Genomic DNA, 14,045 nt, shown 5'->3' on the forward strand with positions numbered 1-14,045 from the left:
CTGTTTACAAGCCATATGTATTTGTGAGATGTACCATAACTGCTGACTGCAACATTAAACATATTACAAGGATAAAATATCCTACAACTACAAATCCCAGTATTCTGCAGGGTGGAGTCATGATAATCAAAGTAATATCAAACTGCATTATTTCTGCAGTGTAGATGCATCCCATGTCTTCTGATATGAACCTGCTTGAGTTTTCTGTGTGCATTTTCTCTTAGTCTCATGACCATCATGGACATGTTTGATGAGGACATAGGAGAAGGCCTTCTCGGTGACTGCTCCCAGTACCATGGAAAGCTTGCTCTCTCTGCTCTTCTTTCACTGGCAGGTGAAGTCTTTTTTAGTTTAATAAGCCTTCAACTTTTAATGGGTTCAGACAGAAGGGTCACTGATGGGGTGTACTACTATACTTAGCAAGTCTGATATAGTGGTTTGAATCTTGGACTACTGCAACTCTGGAGACCAGAGTTCAAACCCCACTCAGCCATGGAAACCTGCTGGATGACCTTAGGCAAGTCACACACTCTCGATCTTGGAGGGAGGCAAATGCAACCCCTCCCCTGAACAAATATTTCCAAGAAAATCCTATGATAGGTTTGCCTTAGAATCACTATCGGTCAGAAATGATTTGAAGGCACACAGCAACAATTCTTTTCATCTTCTAACTATATTTTAAATGTGTTCCATGCTGTTTTAATTAATATTCTAATAAGACTATTTGTTTGGTGGCTTTTAGACTTTTTAAAATTATTGTACTTTCTTTTAATCCATAATCTAAGGCATCCTACATCAGGAAAAAGGAATTATTTAAATTGAAGTAATGAAATGAAGGAATGATCTAGGAGCTGTTTATATGGCAACCATAGCATCTTTCTAAGGAGAGAAGAGTTGCAACGTGTGATATTCACCTGAAGATCTCCTTAGAGTACTTGGATGAGCATCAGCTCTTATATCTGCTAGACCTCTAGCAATAATTTGAAGCTGTTTGTTGAATGAAGTGAGATGAGTAACTGCAAGAAAGAAAGCCTTTTCAGGGATGGTACCTTTTCAACAGAATGTCCTTTCCAAAGAGACTATCTGGCATTTCCTTTATATTCTTTTACTGTGAAGTAAATGTTGGAGATGCAACAACGCTCTACATTGAAAAAGTTAATACCTCAGAGTAGACAATACAAATAGGGTTAGATAATATGAGTGACCTGCAGTGATCTCCTTCTCTGTCTACCTATCTTGACCCCTTTGTGGTTTAAACTGAAACTTTTAGAGATCTTTCCACTCCTCACTTCCATTCTTCTCCGAGAGCATTGTAGAGATGTAGCTAGATTAGAATAGCTGTCTCAGTAACTTTCCTACCTTAGAATGGAATTTCCTCATTATACTTTACTTTGTTCTTTAAGCCATTGGTGTCTTTGTTCCTTAACACCTTTTACTTCTCATAGACAGGTTTTAAAAAGAAAAAGAACAAGATATCAAGTAGTACTGGCAACTGACTTCAAACGTTTCCACTGAATGTTTTGCCTAGCCCACCAGAGGTCTTTTCTAGAATTCCAGTTAGTTTGGCAACCTGGCATTGGAGTACTGGGGAAAATTAATTCTAGTCCAAAAAATGTAGTTTGGAACAGGACTATTGTTATTCCTTTTAGAATTTTGCAGACAGAAAAACAGCATGTAGCGATATGGCGGTGACATAACCACCAACAATAGTGGAAAACATGTAACCAAGCAACATGTATACAGTTGAGATAGCAGAAATTATACAGGAGGAAGAACAAACAAGCTAGGAGAAACTGCCGGAGTTTGCTTTTACCTGGGCCTACTGGGAAGGGTAGGATTCCTCTTCTTCCTCTCCTTTCCTCTCTCCCTCTCCACCTAATTGAGTGCAAATGACGCTTGCACTTTGAAATCAGTTTGCAACAACTGAAGTAAGCTGAAGACAAAGGGGGAAAGTAGGGTGATGAGAGAGAAACTGGGATACTTTAATAGCAACTGAAAAGAGGGAGTGACAGAGGATTAATTGGGACTGTCCCTTCTAAATCAGCACAGGTAGAAGGTATGAGGCGAGGCTCTCCAGTTGTCACGCTGGCTATGATACTCTATTTGTAGTTACAAGAACCTTACCAAACTCTGACAAGGAGTCAGGAAAACTGAGAATGACATTCCATTGAAAGCATGCAGTTCTTACCCATAACCTTTTGGAGGTTCAAATTGGACATACATATCCAATTCTAATTAAGTAAAACTGTGCTTGCACTATCAGACGTTTGGTAAAGACTTGTACAGTATACTAATATATATATATATATATATATATATATATATATATATATATCTCACCAACTTTGGAATGTGAGAAAGCAAATAGAAAAATATCAGTACACTGCTACACACCCTATTCTTTCTATTGTGTCCAATTTGTTAATGAGCTGTGTAATAGTTTCATGTTATGAGCCACCTCCCCTGGAAATTAAAAATAGCAATAATAATGTTTATAAGTTAGGATGCTTTCATTGACATTACTGGGAGCCATCCTGTGGCTTGGCTTGATAAACATAACCAGATGAGGAAGGTTAACTTGTAGGGAAAGAAGCTAAGTGGTCTTTAATGACCCCAAATACTCTTCAACATAATATGTAACTACCCTTGATGTGGGGTAGACACAATAAAAAGAAGTCATAGTTTGAGCTGTCCCACTTCAGACTATAGGTAAGGGTCCCTCCAAATGAATTCCCACCCAACCCCAGAGAGTGTCTCTTTCACTGTGCAGTCCGTCGACCCCAGCCGCAGGCTTGCCACCCATGGATTTGAGCATCCATGGATGGCCCCACGCCATTCACCTCAATGCCATCCCAATGGCAGCTGTGCTGCCATGGCTGCACACACAGTGCATTACCATTAAACCAACAGGTCCCACGGTTTTTGGCATTCGTGGGGGGTAGGAGGTCTGGAATGGAACCCCTGTGGATTCAAAGGCCAACTGTATACAATTACAGTATAGGATTTTGATCCTCCTTTAACTGCTGGAAACCTGAGATTTGTAGTTTGGTGAGGTACTAGAGCTCTGTAGCTGAGAATTCTAAATGCTTTATGAAGTTGCAAATCCAGTCCCACAGGATGAAGCCACAGTAGTTAAAATGGTATTGGAGTGTTATAACTGTGTAGTGTGAAAGAGAGAGGAGAGGAGCTCTAGTTTAGCCTGAAAGATCACATCTCCTATATGAACTTGCCAGAGTGTTAAGATCCTCAGGGTTTCCTCTTGGTCTGGCTATTATTCCAGGTCCATCTGATGAGGACACAGGAGAAAGCCTTCACAATGGCTGCAACATATGAAATTCTCTTCCATGGGAGGCTAGGTTGCCCCCCTCTCCACTTTCCTTTTGCTGGCATGTAAAGACAATTTTATTCAACCAGACATTTAATGTTTAATTGGTTACATATTAAGGAAGCTTTTTTTTTTTTGGAGGGGGGGGGAAAGAGGTGAATGGGTGTGCTTTATTTTTAACTTTACTGGAGTATATTAAATGATTGTATACCACTGTAGTGTAATGGTTTGAGTGTGCAGCTCTGACTCTGGAGATCAGGGTTCAATTCCCTGCTTAGCCATGGAAACCTACTGGGTGACCTTGAGCGAATCAAATACGTTGGAAAAAATTTGAAGGCACACAACAACAAATAAAAAATATCCTTTAAAATTTCAACTGTGTTTAATGTGATGATTGTTTATTTGTGTTTTAACTTTTTCATTATCAGGTTTTTAGCTAATCTTGTTTTCAGCCTTTGTAAGCTGTTAGCTGCCTTGGGTCCCATGGCTGAAAGATGGCATATATATAAGTAAATAAATAAATAGCCTTCTGCTTAACATCTCATTGGAAATAGTCCCCCCTTATCTGCAAGGGATATGTTCCAAGATCCCCAGGGGATGCCTGAAACTGCAGATAGTACTGAAATCTATACCAGTAATATTTTCAGACTGTGATTGACTGGTCTGAAAATATTTAATAGGATTAAATTCAACCAGGTAATTTAAACCAGAGAAAGTGAAACTGCGAATAAGAGTGGACTACTGCATTTTTGTTCAAGGGAGTCAGAAAATCTTTCCCTTGTAGTCTGAAATTATAAGATTTACATTTAATAGAAATCTGTATTTTTTTTTAATCCAATGCATGAAACAGTCTTTTACAACAACAAAACTATCTTGGGTGACACAAACTCGGTTCTACTACCTGCACTGTTTCTCTGTTGAAAACCTCTCCACCTCAAAAGCTGTCATTTACCTGTATCAAAAAATATTTAGTATTGTTATGAAATTGAGGTAAATAGTGGCTTGAGGGTTGAAGGGAGATCTAATGTTCAGCCAAAAAGCAAAATGAGGTTGCTGCTGTGTGCCTTCAAGTCATTTATGACTTGTGACAACCCTAAGGCTTATTACAGGGTTTTCTTTGGCAATATTTGTTCAGGTCTTTGCCTTTGCCTTTGCCTTCTTCTGAGGCTGACAGAGTGCAGTTTGTCTAAGGGCAACCAGTGGGTTTCCATTACTGAGCAAGAATTCAAACCCTGGTCTACAGCATCATAGTCCATCACTCAAACCATTACACCATGCTGGGAAAAGGTTTTTTAAATCATTCCTTTTCCACCAGATTGCAGCCCTGATTAACTACCAACAACTGAATTTTAAACACAGGGAAATGGAGGAGAGAAAAGGAAAAGCAACAAGTACACGAATCCTTGTAGGAGATGTAATTCCATGCAATGCGTAATACTTATTTGGTGAGTAGGCAACATGTGATAAGATTCTATTGTAAAGGACTAACAATAGATCCCTCAGAACTGGGGTGATGAAATCTGTTACTCCCAGGAACCAGATTTCCAACTCAGGACTAATACGCTGGGCCAGATGATCTCACTGATGGATGAGCACAAAGACGCACTCTTCTTTGATATAATCCAGTTCTGCACACTCCCAAATGTCCATTTCCACTTTTCTGTGGAAAAGAAAAGCACAAAGATACCAGGGGAATTCCTACTTCTGCACTTCACTCATATTCCCTATTCAGAATTTAAGCAGGGATGGGAGGATTGAATCAGACTGATGTACAAAACAAGATTTTTCTCAGCCCACCCTGTTTGCATTCCTCACTGGAGTCCAACAATCTTTGGGTTGCACTGTAGTAACTCAAGACAAATTTCAAAATCCATTTTAGTGTAATAGACTTTCCAGCATTTCACGGATGAAAACTGGAACATATGTGGTCAAGCAACATTAGTGTGGTCAAAATGGCAAAAATTATTAATGAGGAAAAACACACAAGCTAATTGAATGCAAACTCTCACACTTGGAACTCAGTTTGTGGCAACTGAAGTAAGCTGAGGGCAGAGGGGAAAAGGAAAAAGAACTTGGTGTCCAACTTCAAAAGCAGCTGAAAAAGTGGGACAACAGAAATGGGACAATCTAATCCACTGTCACTGCCCAATGAGGACAATTGGAAGGGAGTAGTGTAATGTTTAGGGCATCCTAAAGGGCACAAATATTGCCAAGCTTTTGAGATAACATAGGCTGCTGGTGTATTTGGTTGCTGTTAACTGTGGCAACCCTGTGGGTGGGACACTTCCAAGAACCCCTATCTTCCACTTCATTGCTGGAACCTCTATCTTCCACTTCATTGTTCCTGCAATCCCATGCCCATATCCCCCATGATTGAGTCAATCCATCTGCCATGTGGTCTTCTTTCTTCTGCCTTCTACCTTTCCTAGCATTATTGTTTTTTCCAGTGACCCCTGCCTTCTCATTATATGGCCAAAGTATATCAGTCTCAATTTAATCATTTTGGAGATCTCTGGCTTTTTCTGTTCCCAGACCCATTTTTGTGTTGTTGACTGTCCATGGTATGCTAAGCACTCCTCTTCAGTACCACATCTAAAAAGAGTTGATTTTTCTTCTGTCTGCTTCCCTTACTGTACAGCTCTCACATCCTTACATAGTGATGGCTTACCAGTAATACTAATACAGTATTTCCTGGAACATACTGTATTTCAAAATCATTCATAGGAACCATTCATATGAATCAAGTGAAGAGAGGTAAATGCATTTTACTCACTGAACCAAACTGTCAGAATCTCATATGGTTCATGGTTCTCTGAACTTATTTGGAGACTACCAAACTAGTAAGAGTTGAGTGCCACCTACCGGCTGAGATTCAACACTGACTGTGGAATAATTCCTGGTCTGCTCATACCTGGAATCTTCAAACTGGATTACAAAAGTTCCAGGTGGGCATAGGATGATATGACAAGCAAACAAACTTCTGTTTACTGAATGTTGTATGTAACCACAGGGCAGAGTGCTTTTTTAAAATTTTAATATGGCTGTTCCTTTGAATGTTTTCATCTTATTTGGGGAAAGATAAGTCATTCACCAGTTCAAGCAGGAACTGAACTGCCCTTTAACTGGGGCAGAAGGATGTTCAATAGGTGTGGTGTGTGGTTTTTTTAAAAAATATCTAATATATATTTAATGTTTTTAATTGTTTTTAAAATGGATTGATTGTATAATGCATTTTAAACTTTTGTATTACATATTGTTTTGGCTACTTCATTTTAACTCATATTGTAAGACTTCTTTGGAAGTCTTTAAACAGAGGCTGGATGGCCATCTGTCAGGGTTGCTTTGATTGTGTACTGAAGGGAAGATTAAATTAATTAAACAGACAAATAGACATTATGGGTACGATGTGAACTGCCACACATTTTCCCACATTTGTATTGATGGTTAATTGTATTCACTTTCCTGTGCAAATTTGCATCTATTCACCCTCCCTCTGCCAAAAATGTGCAGCCATCTGAATATACACAAAGCAGATGGATGGCAACAGATGGATAATGTACAATCCTGTGAATTTCAGCAAATTCTCTGGTAAAAACTGGAAAGTATTTTCCAGTAAAGTCTAAGGAGCTTTTGGGTGAGAGAGGACCCTGCAATCCCAAACTCCTGCAAATCACGTGTGGTTGGATCACATTCTATTTGACTGGAGTATTTTTAAACTTGCAGACTAGACCAATTAAACTCTCCAGATAAATTTTTCTGGCATCCCAAAAGGCTGTAGGAAGAGGAAAGAAAGACAAAGTCCTATGGCCGTGATGGCAAACCTATGGCACGCGTGCCGGAAGTGGCACTCTGGGCCAAAGGCTTCAGGGGGAAACAAACAAAGGCTTCAGGGGGGAAATGGGGGGAAAAACATTTTCCCCTCTAAATTTTTCCAGTTTTTTCCCCCTGGGCCTTCATATCTCTAAGAGAGAGGGGACAGAAGGGGCACATTTGACCCTCCTACTGCTCTGTTTCCGGGGTTCCTCTCCAGGGAGAAAATCCAACGATGGAGCTGCTGGGCAGGGCACATGTTTAACCTGCACCAAAGGAGGAAGACTCAAATGGGTGTCATCCCTCCTCTGAGGTTTCACTCAGTGTTGTCTGCACCCCCTCCACTCCCTCAATGACACCACTGGTAAACTACACTCACTGACACTGCCTACCACAGTATTAGAAGACCTGAAGCTTTTCAGTGGCAGAAAAATGCCACTAAGAGACTGTATATAAACTCATATACAGCAGGCACTACTGCCCAGAAGCATTTCCTGCCTCAGGGGCCAAAATAACTTGGTTGGACCATAACTTTAGGGGCAGAGGCAGCATTTGCTGTTCTGTCTCTCCTAGCAATAGCATGTAGAGGAATAGTGAATAATAGATCTCCTCCTTTGCACCTTGCAGTTACTTCTCCCCGGGGACCAGAGCTGGAGGGAAGACATGATATAGCACAGTCATTTTATTTACTACTGTATATCATTGCTCTTCTTCATATTTGTTTATATAGTGCCATAAATTTGCATGGCACTTTACAGGCATCATCAAGATAGCATACAACTTGCCAATGGTGTGCAATCTAAAAGTAATAAAATATAAAGTATACTAAATTAAGCAAGTTATGCAGTTAAAATACAAACTGTAAAAATAACTAATACATATAATCAAATACAACATTATAAATCAATATCATAATATAATCCCAAATGCTTTAGAGAACAAGGAAGTCTTTAATTCAGATTTAAAACTAGCAAGAGAAGAGATAGTCCACAGGTGTTCAGGGAGGCAGTTCCAGGAGTATAGTGTAGCAACTGAAAAAGGATGAAACTGAAGAAGAAACCCTTGGCTGGGTAAGAAGCCCCGAGCTCCTGGACCACAAATCTCAAACAGGACTGTGAGATGAAATAAGGACTGACAGATAAGGAAACAGATAATTCTTCATAAACAGACTTTTGTTCACGTGGTTTCTTTTCTCCTCTTTTGAAATGCTACCCCTTCCATGCCCCCCAGATTCTTTTCCAGAGGAACACCTCTTCTGACCAAAATACTGGGCAGCCAACTAAATATGTGTTTGTCATTTTTATTCCTCCAAAAGTCTGGGTCTAATTGGGATGTGTGGATGCAGAGAGATGTGGAGCTGGTGGCATTCAGTGTGAGCAATATCCATACTGGTGGAACAGTGGATACAACCGACCTGACTGACCTGTTATATACCATCTTAAAATAAATATATTGCCTGCCAGTTTTGAATGATATACTGTATAAAATTGTTTGTTTTAGGGTTGTTGTAATAATTTGACAGATCAATACTGGTGTCATAGATAGAAGGAAGAGAAGCCAAGAAGAAATCAAGCAAGCAACAACGCTTGGAGACCATGCCTCTCCCTGCTTTCCTATGACATCTTGGCAGGACTGCAGGCTTTTTAAGGCCAAAGGCCTCTTTTATTGTTTTGTGAAGTGAAAGTGCACCCAAGTAGATGAGATAGGAGGGGAAAAATTACACAAAACATTTGTTCCATTTCCCTCCCCCAAGAACCAAAGTACTCTTTGGACTCAAAAAAAGAAACGCTTTAGAAAACAGCCTCAACAGAAGAAAATGTGTGGGGAAATAGACCTAGGAGTAGTAGTAACAAGACACATAAATATTATTTTATAGTAATTATCATGATTTTCAGATTGTGGCTATTAAATTATTTTAAGTTTTTAAACAATGATTTGCTTTCATTTTGTTTTTATATGTTGCTTGTGTATCATACATTGTGTGAGAGACCTCGATGGACAGGAAAACCAACCTACACTTTTAATAAATTATTATTATTATCTCTATACCTATCATAGTTGATTATCAATATGTGCTAAAGCACGCGTTTGCCTTATTTACTGTGATTAAGTGCATATTGTGCTAAAGCGCATATTGTTTTGCCTTATTTACTGTGCTAAAGCATGATATGTGCTAAAGCACACTTTAATAACCAAATCTGATAGGTGTAATAGTAATAATAATAGTAATAGTGAATAATAGGTCTTCTCCTTTGCATCTTGCAGTTACTTCTGCCTGGAACCAGATGAAGGGAGGGCATGTTGCACAAGTGAGGATTGACACTTATTGCCACAGTTGCTGTTGATCTTATATTTTGATTTTTTTGCCTATGGGACCAGAATTAGGTTGCCCCACTAGTTGTCCAACAGATGCTCAGAAATGGTCACAGTAAATAAGGCAAAACAATGCTCCAAAAGAGCAGTGGACAAGCACTGTTTTGTCATAGCTCTTCCTGAGTGTCTACTTTCCTTCGATGACCTGACTGCAGACATCAACCCAGCTAGGAGGGGAAGATATTTGGGGAGGTCACTGTGAAGGGAGAGCCAGCATGGCATGATAGTACTACTCTGGAGACCTGGGTTAGATTCCCATTCAACCATGAAACCGACTGGGTGACCTTGGGCAAGTCACAGTCCCTCAGCCTCAGAGGAAGACAATGGCCAACCTCCTCTGAACAAATCTTGCCAAGAAAACCCCATATGTTCGCCTTAGGGTCTCCTAAATTGGAACTTAGTGGCTAGAAGGCACACAACAACCAGACTCAGGAGAGTCTCTGAAGCCACACTCTCTCTGCCTCAGAGGAAGGCAGTGGCAAACTATCTTGCCAGGAAATCCCATTAATAGTTTGCCCTGTGTGTGTTGTGTTTTGTGCTTTCAAGTTGTTTCTGACTTACAGCAACAAACCCCTATCCTGGAGTTTTCTTGGCAAGCTTTGTTCAGAGGTTTGACATTGCCTTCCCTTGAGGCTGAAAAAGTGTGACTTGCCCAAAGTCAAGTGGGTTTGCCTTAGGATCGCCATAAGTCGGAAACGACTTGAAGGCACACAACAAGAGTAAACATTGTAAAGGAAGCCCACATGAGGGAGAGACTCTCCTGAGGGCTTCCTTCACAATGCTTGTTCTTGTTGTGTGTAGTAATAATTCTTGATGTGTGTACCAACAACAACAATAATAATACTTGAAGGCAGACAACAAGAACAAACATTGTGAAAGAAGCCCATAGGAGAGAGAGACTCTTCCTTCACAATGCTTGTTCTTTTTGTGTGCAATAATAATTATAATAATAACTTCTTGAAGGCACACAACAAGAACAAACATTGTGAAGGAAGCCCTCAGGGGAAAGAAATGACTCCTTCTGAGGGCTTACTTCACAAATTGCTTGTTCTTGATGTGTGTAATAATAATGATGATAGTATGTAATAATAATTATAACAACAACAACTTCTTGAAGGCACGCAGCAAGAACAGACATTGTGAAGGCGGCCCTCTCTCCTGGGGGCTTCTTCCATCACAATGCTTGTTTTTGTTGTGTGTAGTGGGTTCCCCTCAGGGTCGCAGTAAGGCTTGAAGGCACACAACAAGAAGACCATGGAGCCCTAGTGGCCAGGCCAAGGAAGGGGAGCGTCCTTCCCCTGAGGGAGGGCGGGAGGCGGGCCTTCTTCCAGTGAGGGCGAGGGCCGGGCCTCCTTGGCGCCTCTCAGTAGGAGGCCGGGCGGCTGGTTGGAAGGCGGGCGGCATGGAACATCATCTCGGGGCGCTGCTGTGGCTCTCCTTGGCCACCATATCGCAGAGCCAGGGGGAAGCCTTGGAAAACTCCCCTTACGGCTCCCTCTGGCCGCTGCCCCGCTCGGTTTCCCTCTCTCCTTCCCGGCTGCAGCTGGGGCCCAAGCGGTTCCAGATCGCCCACGGCCCGGGCTCCTCCGCGGGCCCCAGGTGCTCCTTGTTGCAGGACGCCTTCCGCAGGTGAAGGGAAGAGACAGCTACTACGACTATTATTATTATTATTATTATTATTATTATTATTATTATTATTATATAATTGTGTGTATATATATATATAGTTATATAATTATATTATAGATTTTATATAAATAAATTGTATATAATATTATTATATAAATGTAGATTATTTATATATATATATATATTATACATTTTATTATTGTATATATATCATTTTATATTTTGCTATATAATTATATTATAGATTTTATATAATTAAGTAATAATAATAATAATAATAATAATAATAAAATATTTATATCCCGCCTCTTCCTTCTGGAATCTAGGCGGGTAACAACAGTCCAGTAAAGCAGATATACAGACAATAATAACATTTCCCTAATTCCCTTAACCCTCGCTCCTTCTGTTAAAATTGCACATAAACATCAAGACACGATACAATATCCACAGTACAGTGCACTTAGACACAAATTGTATATAATTATATTATTATTATTAGATAATTATATTATAGATTTTAGTATATATATGTTACATTATATAATTATATTATAGATTTTAGTACTGTATATATATATATATATATATATATATGTTACATTATATAATTATATTATAGATTTTAGTATATATATGTGTGTGTGTGATTATAATATATATTATTAAATAATTATATTATAGGTTTTATTATATATTTTATATAATTATATAATAATAATAATAATAACAACAACAATAATATATTTTGTTTTATTTTATTATATACGCTGGGAACTGTAGTGCTTGTGAGACATTGAGCCTTTTCTGTCAGAGAGAGCTCTGGTGCCACAACAAACTACAATTCCCAGGATTCCATAGCACTGAGCCAAGGCAGTTAAACCTGCCCCGAACTCAGTTGTTTCTGCAGTGTGTTTTGGACCCCACTTTCTCTCAGAGGGGAGGAGGAGGAGACAGCTGATAGTATCTTAAGGGATGCCCCATAGAACATTTGTTGTATTTTACCCTTCTGATAACTTTAGACTTTGTTGTTGTCTGCCATTAGGTCGTGTCTGACTTATGGCGACCCTTTCATGTTGTTGTTGTTATTGTTTTGACAGGTTTCTTCAGAGGGTCTGAGAGAGTGTGACTTGGCCAAGGTCACCCCAGTTGGTTTCCATGGCTTCAGTTTTGGACTACAACTCTTATCATCCTTTCCTAGTGGGTCTGATGGGAGCTGTAGAGCAGAGCTTCTAGAAGAGTCAAAGATCCCTCAGCCTTGCGCTGCATCTACACTGTAGAAATAATGCAGTTTGACACCACTTTTAAGTGCTGTAGCTCCGTGCTATGGGCTCCTGCAATTTGTAGTTTTGCGAGCCTTCTCTGCAAAAGAGTGCTGGTGCCTCACACAGGGACGTAGCTAGGATTTTAGGAAGGGGGGGGGTCCAGACTAAGTGCCACCATTATAATGGGGCTTGAGTGTGGCGGCGCAGCAGCACACCATTCATTTTTCTAATGGAAGGGGGGGGGTCCGGACCCCCAGATCCCCCCCCCTGGCTACATCCCTGCCTCACAAAAACTACAAATCCCAGGATTATGTAGGATTTTCCATGGTAGTTATAGTGGTGTCAAAAAGCATTACTGGTATTTCTAGAGTGTTGGGTACCAGCATATTGTTGTAGTTTGAATGTTGGATGGTGACTCTGGAGACCAGGGTTTGGATGCTGGCTGGGCCATAGAAACCCACTGGGTGACCCTTGGACAAGTCACACTCTCTCAGCATCAGAGGAAGACAATGCCAACCCCCCTCTGAAGAAACTTGCCAAGAAAACCCCATGATAGTTTCATCTTAGGGTTGCCATAATTCAGAAATGACTTGAAGGAACACAAGAACAACAGATGCATCCTTAGAAGATGGAACAGACTTATTTTCTGGATTAGAACCAATGGGTAGAAATGACAAGGCAGAGACTGCCATTGGTAGTGAAAGAGTCTCTTTCATTCAAGCAGATGCTGGACAACAACCTGATAGGAATGTTGTGATGGAATTTTGCATTGTGGTTCCAGAGGAATCATTACTTATGGTGCTTCATAGTTTTGTGGCTCACCCAGCTTCCATACATAGCAGGGATTCCTTAGCGGTGGCACCCTAGTTATGGAGCTCCTATCAGAGATCAGTTTGTCATTCATACCTTTGTTTCTCAAGCATCATTTATATATATTTATATATATATGTTGAACTAATGTAAGCTCCTTTGGGTCCATGTTGGAGAAAGATAGATATTAAGTAAATAAATTTCTACCAGCCTCTGGGGAATAATCAAGTGTTTAATTCTGAGGAAGTAGATTTAAGTCTAGGAAAGTTCATGTTGTGCCAACTTCTTTGTTTCAGTGAGTCTCAAAGGGGCTGCAAGATCTCTCTACATATGGATTCCACAGACTAACACGGCTATACCTTTTGAATTCTACCAAGTGTTTAATTAGTCTTTGCCTGCTGTTTGTTTGTTTGTGATTTTACTGTGTTTAAATGGATATGTGTAAATCATGAGTCTAGATCTTTATAATATTAGGCATGTGTAATTTTTAAATTTAAATGTGTAATTATAGTTATTTGTAATTCCTGTGTTTAATTGTGTGTGTTTTGTGTAAGATATTTTAAACATTTTTTAAAATGTGTCAACGATTTGACATTAAGGATTGCTTTGTTGGGTTGGACCATAGAACCTGGTCCAAAACACATTACAGAAATAATACAGTTTTAACTGGCCTGGCTCAGTGCTAGCGAATTCTAGGAACTGTAGTTTTGTGACATATTTAGTCTTCTCTGGCAGAGAGCTCTGGTGCCACAATAAACTGCAATTCCCAGGATTCCCTAGCACTGAGCCCAGGCAGTTAAAGCGGTTCAAACTGAATTATTTCTGCAGTGTGTTTT

The 14,045-nt window shown here is 39.9% G+C and overlaps 1 protein-coding gene and 1 pseudogene across 1 annotated transcript in view; one reads left to right on the forward strand and one right to left on the reverse strand.

Moving 5' to 3' along the window:
- Window positions 1-14,045, reverse strand: part of LOC121920665 — a 1,182,487-nt pseudogene that overhangs the window by 1,098,112 nt on the left and 70,330 nt on the right.
- HEXB (hexosaminidase subunit beta) overlaps window positions 10,770-14,045 on the forward strand; it is a 38,812-nt gene continuing 35,536 nt past the window's right edge. Inside the window, 1 exon segment of the mRNA XM_042448479.1 lies at window positions 10,770-11,137. Coding sequence (XP_042304413.1) covers window positions 10,911-11,137 — 227 coding nt within the window. The 5' untranslated portion in view covers window positions 10,770-10,910.

This window comes from Sceloporus undulatus, chromosome 2, assembly GCF_019175285.1.
Source record: "Sceloporus undulatus isolate JIND9_A2432 ecotype Alabama chromosome 2, SceUnd_v1.1, whole genome shotgun sequence".
Lineage (NCBI taxonomy): Eukaryota > Metazoa > Chordata > Lepidosauria > Squamata > Phrynosomatidae > Sceloporus > Sceloporus undulatus.